The sequence below is a fragment of the Xenopus laevis genome, chromosome 8S (assembly GCF_017654675.1).
Source record: "Xenopus laevis strain J_2021 chromosome 8S, Xenopus_laevis_v10.1, whole genome shotgun sequence".
NCBI lineage: Eukaryota > Metazoa > Chordata > Amphibia > Anura > Pipidae > Xenopus > Xenopus laevis.
This window is the reverse complement of record NC_054386.1, coordinates 88,128,200-88,144,332: the sequence shown is the minus strand read 5'-3', so window position 1 is coordinate 88,144,332 and position 16,133 is coordinate 88,128,200. Positions and strand designations below refer to the sequence as shown.

Genomic DNA, 16,133 nt, shown 5'->3' with positions numbered 1-16,133 from the left:
AATGGGCACACTGACACACACTACTAGTATATCTCAACACAAGTTCATTTGTTTATGGCATTTTGCTGGGCGCCATCTTCCGGGTCTTCGGTAATCTGAGAATGAGACAGACGGTAATTGCAAAAGTGCCAGAAAAAGACACGAAGACCCGGAACATGGCTGCCGTGAACTCCGATCCCTGAATCTGTACTGAGGGGTAAGTAAAAAGTTAGGGGCATTTGCCCGGGGTAGCAGCTCCCAACATTTTGTTGGAGCGCGTCGAAAAATGTTTTGACCACCCCAATGTTGTGGCAACCCCCTAATTACCATGTTCATTTTATAAAATTTGGTTATAAAAGTTTGTACATATTTCTGTGTTTTTTTTCAGTTATTACAGTTTTGCTAATGAAGCTGACTTGCCCATTATGGTTGAGACACACGGGCAGATTCGTGGGGGATTTAGTCGCCTGGCAACTAATTGCCTTTTCGTCTGGGCGACAATTAGGGTTGCCACCTTTACTGAAAAAAATAACAGGCCGGTGGGGGGCGGGTACAAAAAGGAGGCGTTCCATAATGGGAAAAGGGCGGGGCTACCCAGTGTAATGCAAAATGGTTCTGCACGAGTTGGGGGTAGGCGGGTTTTTTTTTTAAAAGGGTATTACAAATTAGCGGCAACTGCATTGACGGTAAATTTGTAATACCGGCCCTGACCTTGGCAGGTGTTTTACAGGCTAGGCCAGTAAAATACTGGCTGGGTGGCAACCCTAGCGACAATCTCCCCGAACTGCCTGATAGGGGCATTTTCCCGGGGGTAGCAGCTCGGCTGGGGGGTCTATGTGGGGTAGTGTTTTTTAAAAAGTATAAATGCATCTCCGTGGGCCTTACGTGTTTCTTACCTCCAAGGTACTTAATCATGGGTGAAACGTGTAGGGCCTATGGGGATGCATTTATACTTTTAATTATGATCAATAAAGACTTTTAACTTTGGCCGATAGCTCTTTCTCTTTGCTGACTGTACTGACTGTACTGACTGTACTGACTGTTCACTTGGCTTTGCCGCTCCCTGAAGCTGAGGGTCTGGCGCACCCGCACCACATGATCAACCCGCTGAGCTATTTACTTTCTCATTCTGAAGCACCAATTGCTCTCACTGTTTTGCCCTCCATACCGCCCATGTTTATACCCATAACTCCCGGTTTTTTTTTATCGATTTCCACCTTCTCTCCCCTCCTCCTCCCTCATGTGTTTACTACACTCAGCACTCTCTCCAGTAACAGGCTACATGCTCAGCTCAGATTCCTCAATGGCGGACGGCACGCCTCAAAACGCCGTCTCCTAGCGACCGGAAGCCGCCTACGGGCAAGGCTGACCAATCAGAAATCAGCCCCGTGTGTCCACTTCGCACGTGCTTTCCCTGCCCACCCCCCTGTGCGCAGCGTGCCCTGCCTCTGCCCGGCCGTGATTGGTGGAGGCCGCCAGGGTTGGACTACTGGGTTTGAAACCGCATCGGAAGCCACGCCCAGAGAGTGGAAACAACTCATCCCTCACGTAGAGAGAGAGAGATATTAGAGGCAGGACTGAGCATATATATATAAATATACACATTTATTCCAGCGCCTCATTCTCAAACACACTCTGAATGCTCGCACTGCATGACGGGAGCTGCCCATAGAGCTTATAATACAGACTTGTATAGATGCACTGCTGCTGCCTGAGAGTATAGATCCCATAGGATCCAGCCTGGGGCCCTGCAGTTACCTGGGAGGCACAGTGTGTGTATTAGTGCAGTAGTCTGATCATATAGACTCCTCATAAGGTGCAGCTGCTCCCCTGGGCTGGACTGGTAGGTTGCCTGTAGGTGCCCCTCTATTTCACTCTCTTCGTCTCCTCAGTTTTGGAGTCAGTGAGTCCCCTATGCCGCCAGGATCTCCCCCATTGGATTTCTCAGGGATGCCCGTCATGCACAGACCAGCTCTGGACTTGGAGAAGCTGGCGCTGGAGCGGGTGGTGCCTCACTTGCTCTCCTCTGGATTCTGCTATTTGGATAACTTCCTAGGGGAGGAGATCGGTAACCGCGTGCTGGAGAAGGTCAGGCGCATGCACCAGGACGGGGCGTTGAAGGACGGGCAGTTGGCTGGGCACCTGCAAGGAGTCTCCAAGAAACACCTGAGAGGAGACAAGATTTCTTGGGTCGCCGGTACAGAAGAAGGATGTGAGGCCATCGGACTGGTTTTGTCAGTCATTGACCGGCTGGTGGTGCTCTGTGGCAACCGACTTGGCCAATACTATGTGAAAGAAAGGTCCAAGGTGAGGTTCTCAGCATGCTTTCCCTACATTTGGTCCCCCTCCCGTTATCCTAGCTGGCCATAGACCTGCAGATATAATCGTACGAATCCTCGATTGTGCGGAGAGTCCCAACATTTTTCGTGGCGATCGGTCGATCGGACGGGTTAAAACATTTCTGTCGGCTGCCGATAATATCTCTGCGTGTGTTGCCGATCTGACGATTTACAGTGGGAGACTGTCGCCAGCTTTTGTCGGACATAACTTTCATACAAGGTCTGATCTGTTCATTTACTACTTTATTTAAACTGAAGGTTAGTGGCCGATCGGTAGATGGGGACGTCCGTTTGTTTGTCCGATATTGTTTGCTCCGTCTATGGCCAGCACTGACAGAGCAAGGGCTACTGTAGAACATTTCACAATCCAACACATTGGCTATTCCCACTTTTCAAGGCTCCTGCCCAAATTAACCAGAGCTCACACATCTCAATAAAACACATGTATCTGCAGTAATGCCACCTGCTCCGTCTTTTGCTGGAATTCTCTTAGGATAGGGGGATATGACCTGCCTGAGATCATCAGACATGCAGAGAAGCCATGTATGTTGGTATATTTATATTTGTATAGCCCTCCTTGAGGGCAAAGCGCTACAAACAAACAAGGGGTCACTGCAGTAATAAGTAACAATAAGTGCATTATTAGAAATACAATTCACTTAAATATAAAATATAATTACACCACGGATTAAGTGCTCAGTGTCAAGGAGACAAAAGGATGGAGGACCCTACCCCATAGGGCTTACAGTCTAAATGGGCTCTGCTCTTGACAACAATAGAATGTACACAGTAGGCTGTACCCCTCATCCTACAGACTGCGCTCCAATGGAACCCACTGATAATGGTTGCGTATAGTTTTTTTTTTTTACCTTTAGTTACTCAAGTCATATGTCTGTGCCTGTCTCCACCCTTTGCATGTGCCATGTATTGGCTCGTGTCTCAAAAACTGAAAATTCCCTTTTAATTTAAAACAAAATACAGTAAACCACAGGCCCTTATTCTTTTCTCATCCCTTGCCAAGTCTTATTCATTGCATGTTCCAAATAGATATAATGTGTGTGTGTGTGTGGGGGGGGGGGTTCTTATATAAGGCCAATGAAATGTGCAGAATTCCATCACAGCTGTAGAGTCAGATATCGCCAAAATTAAACATTTCCTATTGATCCCATTCAGCCAGTTTATTTTATGTTGTGTTGATATTTAAATGGCCCTATAGTTTAGTAGGTGCTCTAGGGTCCTAGAATAACGTGTGACAGCAGGAGTTACATCCCTGTTTACCAGGATTGGGGTGGGGTTACGGGTGTGCCGTCTTACCTTATGGTCTGCACGTACCTCTTGCATTAACCCCATCAGCACCACAGCTTTCTAGAGTTAATCACATACAGCTCATAACCAGCTACAACAATATCAGTGGTTATCCCTGTAACCTCTTTGTCATTGCTGGGGGTTAAACATTGTTTTTTGCACTAGCAGTGCTGTTTTTTAATCATGACTGACAATATTAATATATAATATATATATAGTTTATATATTTCAATATATAAAAAACACAGATGCCTGTGTATTTAGGTCTGCCTTCAGTATTCAACTGCCCTAGTAAATTAAGTTAAAGTCGCAACCTTGACAATACTGAGCTTTAACAATGTTCGAGTGCTGAGATGTGCTGGTATTTACGTAAGTCAATTCATTGCTGTATATGTATTTATGCACTCGCCTGTGCCCATTCACTTCTCAGGCCATGGTAGCATGTTATCCTGGTAATGGCGCTGGATATGTGCGGCATGTGGACAACCCAACTGGAGATGGTCGTTGTATCACCTGCATTTATTACCTGAACAAAGACTGGGATGCAAAGGTGAGACATGTCTGAATTCCTTTAGACTTGGTTCATACAAATGATGATCTGTCACTATTGCAGTGGGTCATTGCATGCATATCTCTAGTCCAGGGATCCCAAACCTTTTTTGCCCGAGAGCAACATTCAGATGTAAAAAGAGTTGGGGAGCAACACTAGCATGAAAAATGTTCCTGGATGGAGGGAAATAAGGGCTGTGATTGGCTATTGGTAGCCCCTATGTGGACTGGCAGCTTTTTATCCAACCAAAACTTGCCTCCAAACCAGGAACTAAAAAATAATCACCTACTTTGAGTCCACTGAGAGCAACATCCAAGGGTTTGGGGAGCAACATGTTGCATATGAGCTACTGGTTGGGGATCACTGCTCTAGTCTGTAGTGAGGCTCTTACAAGTATATTTTCAATAGCTCACCCAGAAAATATCAGGATCTCACAGTGACCATGTCCACCTGCTCCTTCCGAAATGTTTGCAATAGAGAAGCACTCCAGTTAAATCTTCTTTAAAAAGCCTTTATTTGGACATTGGCTATGCTGTCTATTGCAAACATTTCTGTGACAAGTCAATACACATGACGGATCAGGCAGCGGTTGACTTGAGGTACGTTGTATTATTTTTGACCATCAGGCAGATGGCCTCTTAAGGTGGACATAGACGCAGCCATAATATTGTACGAATATTAATTTTCGTATGATATTCGGTGAGTGTATGGTGGGAAACGAGACGACCGATATCGGTAGAAGAGTTGGATATCGGCTCATCGATCAGGCTGGCTGAAAAACTTTGATTGGGCGCCTTTGAAGGCACCAGAACATCGGCCATTGCTACTGCTGAATCGTCAGATACAGGTAGAATTCTATTGTTTCTTCCCGTATATCTGACGATTCAGCGTTACACGTGTGTATTGAAACGAACGATCTTTCCTGGAAAAATCTTTTCCAGCAAAGATTGTAATTGTAACATCTATGGCCACCTTAAAGGACAAGGAAAGTGCAACAAAGAATTGGTCTCCATTGAGAGGCATACCTCTGCTGGTGTCATGCTTTGTTAAAGCCTGCTGATTTATAAGCCGTTTCTTTAATCAACAGCCTTGTAGTAAAAAAAAAAAAACGCTGAGTTCACAAAATTCCCACAATTCCGAGCTCCTGCACCAAGACCAAGACTGCTGAGTCTGCGCAGTTGAGTGCGCTTCCATAGAAGTCCAAGGAGCAGTCACCCACAGATCAGCTATAGTTGTCCCACCTTGATGCGCGCACCAATAGCAACTCAGCCCAGGGGGAGGAATAACTTTGGTGCATGCGCTGTCAGTTCGCTGGCGCCATCTTGCATACGTCACGGGAGAAAACATGGTGGCGCAGAAAAAGGAGAACTAGTGTTCACTTCGGGGGGTCAGTACTGGAGACCAATGAAAAATTATTTCAGTGATCATGTACACGCAGGGGCCCTCTATTACATCATATCAAAATGATTAAAAGCCTTTCCTTGTCCTTTAAGTCTGCTCTCGGTGTGGTGCTGCCACAGATCAACCACAGGTATTTACAACTGATGAACTGATAGAGGCTGTAATGGAACACTGCTAATCTGCAGAAACATTCCAGTCCACATTATATGCACCAATATATGTGTTGTGTCATCTGCAGGTCTGTACGTAGCTTAAAGAAATCAATCTCTGGCACAAACTGGTTTTCTTCATGGGATTTTCCCCTATGTACAGTAGCTGCAGATTAAGTTGAATGCAGATAATAATCACTGGAAGCCAGGCCTTAATGGATATTATTTTGCCCCCCCTTTGCTACAATAGACATCCATGCTTTACTGCTACTATCAGACATCTGCATTAGCCTTACCTTAGCAGAACTACAAACTGCTGTAATCGCAAGCAGTCAGCACTGAATGTTATTCTTCTGCCAACCTATTTGTGGTATCCGACTTGTGTGGTGTTGGTATGGCTGTTCCACTCCAGAGATTTATAGCCTGTGGTTGTGCAGCTATTGCTGAGTCCCAAGATGTCTGGGATTATAAGGGTCAGGGCACACACTCAGATTCATGGAGATTAGTCGCTCAGCGACAAATCTCTTCTTTGGGGCGACTAATCTCCCCTAACTGCCTCGCGCTGGCTAGAATATCAATCGCCGGTGGGACAGCACTCGGAGTGATTCATTTTACGAAGTTGCCTCCTGAGGAAATTTCGGGCGACTTTGGAAAATGAAGCGCTCCGAGTGCCATCCCACTGGCTATTTACATTCTAGCAGAGGAAGGCAGTTCAGGGAGATTAGTCGCCCCAAAGAAGAGAGAATTTGTCGCCGGGAGACTAATCTCCCTGAATCTGACCGTGTGCCCTGACCCTAAGGGTTGTAGGAGGCCCGTTTGCAAGAGCTTACAATCCAACAGGGGCATAGGGAAATACTGAAACTTGTTTCTGTTTCTTTCTGACAATGATTATTATCATGAATAACGTATACTGTATAATAGACGGGTAGATGCATCAAACACACAAATACAATATAAACACTGACCAATACTGGAGGCGGCCATGTTTGTTAGAGTTTACAGTCATGTTGTCTTTAGACTGTGTGATATTGAACTGTCCTATCTCTTACCCCAGGTTCATGGTGGGATCCTGCGAATATTCCCTGAAGGCAGTTCCCATGTGGCGGATATCGAACCTATCTTTGACCGGCTGCTTTTCTTTTGGTCTGATAGGCGTAACCCTCATGAGGTGCAGCCATCTTATTCAACCAGGTACTGCCAATTTCTTTAATGTCTTGACTCTGCGTTGGAGTCGTAGAAATGCTTTCTCATTGCCCTGTCTTTATAGATATGCTCTAACGGTCTGGTATTTTGATGCCAAAGAGAGAGCAGCAGCCAAACAGAAATTCAAGAGACTGAGTGGTAAGTTGCTATTGCTGTTTTTAGGCTATTCTCCTATAAAAGGACAATTCACTTTAATTGCTGTTAAAGGACCAATATTACCAAACGCTAAAAGGGCTTTTTAGACATTAATATTTAATTTAATGTTATTCTGTGCTGATTAAAACAGTTTGCTTCAGAAGCATTACTACAGTTAACATATATAATCTGCTGTGTAGCCATAATGGGATGTAGGACAGAGAGCCAATGTTGTGTGTGCAATACTTGAAACTGCCTGTTACCTACAGACTGTAGTCTCCACTGCTACTTGAAACTGCCTGTTATCTACAGATTGTAGTATCCACTTCTACTTGAAACTGCCTGTTACCTACAGACTATAGTCTCAACTGCCACTTGAAACTGCCTGTTACCTACAGACTGTAGTCTCCACTGCTACTTGAAACTGCCTGTTATCTACAGATTGTAATATCCACTTCTACTTGAAACTGCCTGTTACCTACAGACTATAGTCTCAACTGCCACTTGAAACTGCCTGTTACCTACAGACTGTAGTCTCCACTGCGACTTGAAACTGCCTATTACCTACAGACTGTAGTCTCCACTGCCACTTGAAACTGCCTGTTACCTACAGACTGTAGTCTCCATTGCTACTTGAAACTGCCTGTTATCTACAGACTGTAGTCTCCACTGCCACTTGAAACTGCCTGTTAGCTACAAAAGGTGGTCTCACAGACACTTTGACAGAATTTGAGGGCTTCTGTGCATGCCCCATGTGCATGAGCCTTACATAGAACAATAAAAATGATTCAAATGCCATTTATAATTGTCTATTGAACTCTAGAATGGAAGGCCTTCTCTTAAAGAAACAGGACATTTATTTTATTAGTAATATAAAAACTTATATATATGTTATTAGTGAGTACTGGATGTACAGCTCCAAACTTGTATTGTTTGGTAATAAAAAACAAAGCTTTGTGCCAATACTTGTCCTTTAAAAAGTAAATGCATCTGTATGTTCCTGCATTGGGAGTCTCGCTATAAGTGCCTGTCACGTGAGATGTGTACGTGCCTGCCTTTATGTTGGGGGAGGAGACGCACTGTTCGGATATCTCACATCCAGTCACAAGCTCTTTGGTGATTAAACAGACAGGAAAGTGTCCTTATCAGAGGTCACTGCCCCCCTTGTGTGAGACCGACTCTAGTCAATGCCGCTACACGTCCCTTACCCAATCCATGGCATTAATGGATGACAATTTGCTCTGCAATATTCACTCGTCCAACCATCTGTCCCTCCAGCTGTCAGTGGACTGTAACGGTGGAATGATGGGTGCTGGGAGTTGTAGTTGAACAGCAAGAGAGCTGCACGTGGACAGCCATAATTAGGAGCATTTCACTAAAGGTTTTCTAGGCATTCCATGCTTGATGGAAAATCTAGAGAACAAGGAGCCACCATTGTGCATCTTTGTATTTCCACGCCATTGTTTTCCCATAACTTAGTTTCCTTTCCTACCCTGTTGCTCTTTAAAGGGGAACTATACTCTGTTAGTTGGGTTTCCTGTGTATTGTCTCTTTAAATAAAGACATAGCTTATTGTGAACCCAGATCTTAAGAAACAAGATAATTATACGTTGTTGACATACAGGGGCCGATTCACTACCTTCGAGTGAAGGATTCGAAGTTAAAAAACTTTAAATTTCGAAGTTTTTTTTGGGCCACTTCGACCATCGAATAGGCTACTACAACCTTCGACTACTACTACGACTTCGAATCGAAAGATTCGAACTAAAAATCGTTCGACTATTCGACCATTCGATAGTCGAAGTACTGTCTCTTTAAAAAAAACTTCGACCCCCTAGTTCGCCATCTAAAAGCTACTGAAGTCAATGTTAGCCTATTGGGAAGGTCCCCATAGGCTTGCCTAACTTTTTTTGATCGAAGGTTATTCCTTCGATCGTTGGATTTAAATCCTTCGAATCGTTCGATTCGAAGGATTTAATCGTTCGATATTCGAAGTCGAAGGATTTTAATTCCTAGTCGAATATCGAGGGTTAATTAACCCTCGATATTTGACCCTTAGTGAATCGGCCCCTGTACAGTGTTACACATGGCTGTGGCCGTGGGGAGAAAGCAAATTCCAGTGCCCAGTCGGGAATTAGACCTCTGACCCCAGGGCTGTGAGACAGTGAGACGGTGCTTAATGCTGAGCCACCATTTATCTGACTGTGTGACTATCCCTGTTATTGACTTTCCTCAGACTTATCTTCTGTAATTACCAACACATTTAGGGCAGAGACACACGATTCGGGGAGATTAGTCGCCCAGCGATAAATCTCCTCTTCTTCGGGGCGACTAATCTCCCCGAATCTAAGCGTGTGTCTCTGCCATAAATGTGTTGGTAATTACAGAAGATAACTTCTTTGTTTTCCCGAAGTCGCCCGAAGCGCACATATTGTAATTCGCCGGCGGGTTGGCAATAGGTGCACTTTGTTTTCCGAAGTCGCCCCAAAGATGTTTCACGAGGAAACCTTGGAAAACGAAGCACTCAGAGTGCCATCTCCTCTTCTTCGGGATGATTAATCTCCACAAACTGCCTCCCGCCAGCTCGAATCAGGATACTTAACGAACGTTAGAATGTAAGATCCCCAAAGCTTTGGATATTATGCTTGTTCAAGAAGTTCTAGTTAATAGACTACTGATGGGGAAAGAAACATTTTTTATGAGGTATATTATCCTGCTGGTAGCCTTATTGTTTTCTTTGCTTCTCTTTAGTTCCCCTTTAGGGCAGAGACACACGCTCAGCGGGATGACAATCGGTGCGCTTTGTTTTCCAAAGTCGCCCGAAGTTGCCTCACAAGGAAACAAAGCACTCCGAGTGCCAACCGGCCGGCATTTCGGGGAGACTAGTTGCCCTGAAGAGAAGACGATTTATCGCCGGGCGACTAAATCTCCATTTTCGCGTGTGCCCTTACCCTTAAAGTCTATGAGCCTTTAGTTGGGCTTTTATCCAATTCCTTTGTTTCTTAAACATTTGTCTTCATTTTTTTCCCCCAGAGTCCAGAGAAGAGCCTCCCACTAAAGAAAGCTGATGGAGGGGTGCTCATTCACCCCCCTGGTGAGATCTCAATGGGATGTGCTCCTTCCTTCACCCTAAATCTGATGGACGAGTGTTTGAAGCACTGGATTTGGTTGGTCCATGTTGTGTGTGTGCGTTGGTGACTTTCACACAGACATGAAACGCTGAGGCTTCTTCCTCCCTCAATCAACTTGATCTTCTTAAGAATGTTTCCTGCTATTCCTTTTCCATGGACGTCCAATATGTCTGCTACGCTGTAAACGCTTCCTCTCCCTTCCTTGAAACAAGACTTGGGATTGGAGGTGATCTCTTCACCGTAACACAGTAATTGTACTGCCTGTTAGAGGAATCCATCCCCGGTGCAGTGAGTGATATCACAATGGGCAAGATCCAGGCTAGTAGGAAGAACTGCAGTGTTGAAATGTGAGCACCTGCACAAAAAGGAGGAAATAGATGAGTGACTTTGAGCTCCATCTCCAATACAAGGAGGTGCTCAGTAAGACGATTAATGCTTTATCCCTCCCTATAATGCAGATTTCTAGAGTGTTGCTAAGTGTTCTCCTCCCAGGAACCGGTGTGATTGGAGGGAACTGTCCTCAAAGGACAACGGGTACAGCTTGTAGGACAATCGCCCCACTCCTCCCGAGGAACGATACAGCTCAAATCCAGACAGATCTGTGTCATTCATATAGAGACTCGTTTTGTTCTGGCTGTGCCCTCTTCTTCTGGTACAGCGATTTTTGTTTTCTGTTGCAGTTGAATGTTTCTTTATTGATCCTGTGACAAAGGCAAACTTACAGCATCTTTAATGCACAAACAGATGTGATGTAAAAGTTGTTCTGCGCATGTTCTACTTTCATGCTGGGAAATAATAAAAAAAGGGATAAACAAAAAAAAATAAAACTAATATTATCTGATCTGACCAATTAGCTTGTTTGCAGAAGGGTTGGAAGAGTAAAGAGGAATGTTGATGGAGATCACCAACCAACCTGGATTTCTCTTTTGGCTGATCAAGTATGGAGGGATTCTCCAACACTTTATTTACAGGTAGACCTTTGGCCATTGAAGTCAGTGGAGCTCATTTATCAAGACTGGGCAAATTTGCCCATGGGCTGTTACCTATAGCAACCAATCAGATTGCTGCATTCATTGTTCTTCTTGCAGCTTGCTTTAAAAAGATAATCACTGATTGTTTGCTATAGGTTTCAGCCCATAGGCAAATGTGTCCAGTGTTGATAAATGAGCCCCAGTAGGAGGGCTGAGTTGATTGTGCTCAGAGTGTAACACACACACGGGGAATTATTCCCAACACAAAACATTAACAGGCAGATTTATCAAAGGTTGAACTACGAATTTGTGAATTATTTTTTACTCTAATAAATTTGAATACACTCACAACTCGAATGGGAGATTATTTAAGAAAAAATTTGAATGTCTAATATTCGATCGAATAGTCCCGACCCGAAAATTCGAGTCACATTATAATCGAACGACTCGTTTTCCTCTCGAAGGTCAGGAAGACAATTAACATCTTCAAATGGTTCAACACTCTGCCATTGACTTCTACATGAACTCGGCGGGTTTTAGGCGGCGTATATTCGAATTAGAAACGTTTCCATGGTCGAGGTGTGATAAATCTCACATTTGAACAGGGGGATTAAAATTCTAATGTGTGAATTTTGACACCAAAAAACTATTTAGAATTTACTATTCCACCCTTAAAAAATCTGTCCCTAAATGCACAAATACACCAGATTGTTAAAGGCTCCCTGCAATCTCATAGCTACCTGTACACAACCAATGGCCCTTCACAAAAACTGAATTCAAAGGGATCCTGTCATTGGAAAACATGTTTTTTTTTCAAAACACATCAGTTAATAGTGCTACTCTGCACTGAATCCATTTCTCAAAAGAGCAAACAAGATTTTTTTATATTCAATTTTGAAATCTGACATGGGGCTAGACATTTTGTCAATTTCCCAGCTGCCCCCAGTCATGTGACTTGTGCCTGCACTTTAGGAGAGAAATGCTTTCTTGCAGGCTGCTGTTTTTCCTTCTCAATGTAACTGAATGTGTCTCAGTGGGACATGGGTTTTTACTATTGAGTGCTGTTCTTAGATCTACCAGGCAGCTGTTATCTTGTGTTAGGGAGCTGTTATCTGGTTACCTTCCCATTGTTCTTTTGTTTGGCTGCTGGGGGGGAAAAAGGGAGGGGGGTGATATCACTCCAACTTGCAGTACAGCAGTAAAGAGTGATTGAAGTTTATCACATGACTGGGGGCAGCTGGGAAATTGACAATATGTCTAGCCCCATGTCAGATTTTAAAATTGAATATAAAAAAATCTGTTTGCTCTTTAGAGAAATGGTTTTCAGTGCAGAATTCTGCTGGAGTAGCACTATTAACTGATTCATTTGGAAAAAAATCCCTTTAAGTTCCCAGCCACATCTCCTGTCACACTACTTAGTATAGTCCATTTAGAATGTTGGCTACCTTAGTTATGATCCTGGGTAATAGGCAAATACCATAGTTGGTAATGCTCAACCACATTATGTCACATATACTGTATATATATTTATTTCATAGAGAGTCTTTATATTGATAATGGGGTCCCTGGGCAGTGGGTGCCATAGAGAAATATATATATATATAGAAATGGTACTGTGTAAGTGAGAGACAGCTCTGCGGGCCAGAGCAAGGGATATCCTATTTTATGTTGTACAGAATATCGGAATTCTTGCTTCCTATGGCACATTGAGCCGCCTGCTGAAGGGTGGGAGTGATTCTTTACCTTTCAATCTATATTTGTGTTCTGTTGTACCAAATATGAATATTAAATCGAGAATACAATTCCATTGGTGTCTGGTCTATTCTTCCTCTGGCTTCTTAGTCTACCCCTTTGCCTGATGATCCTTTAACTGAATAAACCGCAAGAGCCAATGTCTTGCAGTGTATGAACGGGACCTGCCTTCAGCCCATAATAAAGACAAATGAATTCATTACTGATATAGCCAAGTACTATATTACACCAGGGGGTAAGTACCAGCTTGCATAAAGGCCTGAAGATTTTAAAGACAAAAAACAGTTTTTTTGTAGATCTTTAGTGCATTTTGTTCAACGACTAACTATTATTCCTTCTCAATGTCATCGGGCTAATGTTATACGTGGGGTGCACCAAGGTTTTTATTTTCTTTTTGGTGGTGTCAGCACCTCTCTTCAGGTACAAGTAGACCCACTGGGTCTAGGAGAACGTAGGCACCAGAAATGCGTTGATGTCATTGGCCAGATGGAAACCATCCCACTGGCACCCCTGTACTTCTCTAGATCTTTCTTTATACGATCTTTTACTTTCACTCCCATTGTCATTTCTGCCTCTAATGTAAAAGCATTGTGCAAATACTTTATGGCAAAGTTATAAGTAGCTTTCAAAGGCAATATTATGATAGATGTAAAAAGAGTTTAATTTCTGGTGTCAGTATCTCTTTAACCTCTCTCTCCTCTGGATCTGTTTCATAGCTCCCTCCTCTCCTGACTGTTTCATGGCTCTTTCCCATTCTTTTCTATCCTGTCACTCATGAACCTAAAGGCCCCCCCATACACGGGCCGATAAAAGCTGCCGACAGACCGAGTCAGCAGCTTATTGGCCCGTGTGTTGGGCCCTCCGACGGGTGACCCCGATCGATATCTGGCCCGTCAGTTCACGGCTGCATCTGTGCGTTTATGTGGTCCCACGATCCGACTGCCCGTATCAGATCACGATCGGATCAGCACGATATCGCCGACCTCAATGTGGGCATATCGGGGAGAAATCCGCTTGTTTGGCGATGTCTATAGCCACCTTTAGGCTTTAGGACACACATTCCCTTTGTTTTCTCAATCATATTCTTTTCTAGAATGGAATCAAAGTGTTAAGGTGGCCATAGCCGCATAGATAATTATGTACCAAACAAATTTTCATCCGATATTCGCTGCATGTATGGTGGGTAAAGAGCCGACCGATATGAGCAGGACACTTGGATATCGGGTCGGGTCGTCGATCGGGCTGGATGGAAAATTTTGATCGGGTGCCTTTGAAGGACCCAAACATCGGCCATTGTTCGTGCTGAATCGTCAGATACAGGTAGAATTCTATTGTTTCTTCCCGTATATCTACCTGTATATCTGACGATTCAGCTCTACACGTGTGTATTGAAAACTATTGTAATTGCTACGTCTATGGCCACTTTTCTTCTTATAGGGACATTAATATGTTTATCATCACTTTGGCCAACTTGTGTCAACACATCTTCATAATCTGTTGAACAATTTAGATGCTTCACCAATCATAATTTATGCCTAATTTTCCTATAAGGCATTTGTTTCCATTACAAGTTGTGTAGGTGTGCCTCATTGTTCAGATTTGATCTTTTGCTAAAATCCCGCTTGTTTAACTTGGAAAAAAACCTAAAACATTTAAACAAAAATCAGGGTCAGGGACAGTGTTTTTTTTTTTTCAAGCCACAAGCAACTTTCAGTGGCTTTATTGTGGATTTCTAGCCACTTATAATGAATATGGCTAGAAATACCATCTCTTATATACTGAGCTTACTAAAGTAGCCAAAAGGTTCAATATCTCTATAATAGTAGGGATCCAGGCCTTCAAAATTGTCACAGGGGGTCGCCATCTTGGATTTTGCTAGGAGTGTCTGTGACACTCACATAGGGGTTGTCACAAATTATCCACAGCTGGGTAGTATGGGATCCTTTATGTGGAATGTATTAGACCTGGGGATATTTAGATAAGGGGCCATTCTGTAATACAGAGCACCCATATGGTATAGTGTCTTATAATAAAGATTTATTACAACTCAATGGGGATGGTAAGTGTTTTCCTGAGCTTTCTGGATAATAGATTTCTAGATAATAGATCCCATACCTGTATTTAATGTACAAGCAGCTGGACTGTGTAAGAAGCTGCTTTGTGCAACAGAACAGCCCTAGCGACTGTATGTTTCATAATAATATCCTCATAATCACATGATCTGATTAGCCCTTGGCTTCCCTACACCAGATGCTGCTACTATACACTTCCCAGCATGCCTTGCATTCAGCGCCATATATACCGCCTGCAAATGATAATAGGCTTATCCTTCCCAAGGAGATTCTTTTTTTATATTTACTCTTGTTTCACCAGAGAAATCTGTGCCGTGAGTCCATGTTTAGAGCAGAAATCTTATTATCCTGCCCTCTTTGCGTTCCACGGTGAAAATGACTCTAATAGAATGTAATCAACATGATTAATGTAGCAATACTTTCTCCTGGCTAGGCCATTTGGCTCCATTGCTAAAAGGTTTATTTATTTAACCTATGACATTATTATTCTATCCCTAATCATTTAGATTCTCCACTAGGTGCTCTATATCTCTGAGCCCCTCAGCTGCCATATTTCTGGGATTCTTTCCTTTTCCGGAATCCAGAAGTGGCACTTTTGTGTGGCACTAGTTGATATAGTTATTTATAGGTTATGTCTTTAGTAGCAACTACCTCTAAAGAACAGAGCAAAAGCCCAGCAATCCTTTCCCCGGGTTTACACTGAATTGAACAGGCTGAAACCACACTTGGCCCTGGACAGAATAAGACCTGGGGAGGTGAGGTTTATAAGGGGTGTAACAGGCACAGAATTAAACATGGCAATCCCGAAAATATACTGTATGTCTCCTTTATATAGGACAACTGCTGCTCCATTCTACTAGTTGTTCTGCTTCTAGTATAGTAAGTGGGTTGGTTTGTAGAATGGTTGCACCCGCACCCACCAACGACCTCTGGGTGCTACATCAGATAGGGGTCCTAGGTTCAACAGCACTTGACCCATAAAGCTTTTTTGTATATTGGAATCATGAGCAGAGGCTGAGGATTGCAGGGACCTTGTAATATGGAGTGATATTTGCGGTACTTCTGCTCATATACCCCTCCAACACCCCTTCCCTGATATTACTCACTACAGAGAATTTCTGCGATAAAATATTCTTCTTTAAAACA

At 43.4% G+C, this 16,133-nt stretch overlaps 2 protein-coding genes across 2 annotated transcripts in view; both read left to right on the top strand.

Annotated features, from left to right (window-relative positions):
• The window catches only part of LOC108700312, a 782,191-nt gene that overhangs the window by 222,131 nt on the left and 543,927 nt on the right, over positions 1-16,133 (top strand). The window lies entirely within an intron of this gene.
• On the top strand, positions 1,663-11,011 carry egln3.S (egl-9 family hypoxia-inducible factor 3 S homeolog). The gene is given in 5 exon segments (NM_001097660.1): positions 1,663-2,286; positions 4,054-4,173; positions 6,778-6,914; positions 6,991-7,064; positions 10,095-11,011. Coding segments are annotated over 5 exon segments (759 nt in total). The 5' UTR covers positions 1,663-1,893; the 3' UTR covers positions 10,130-11,011.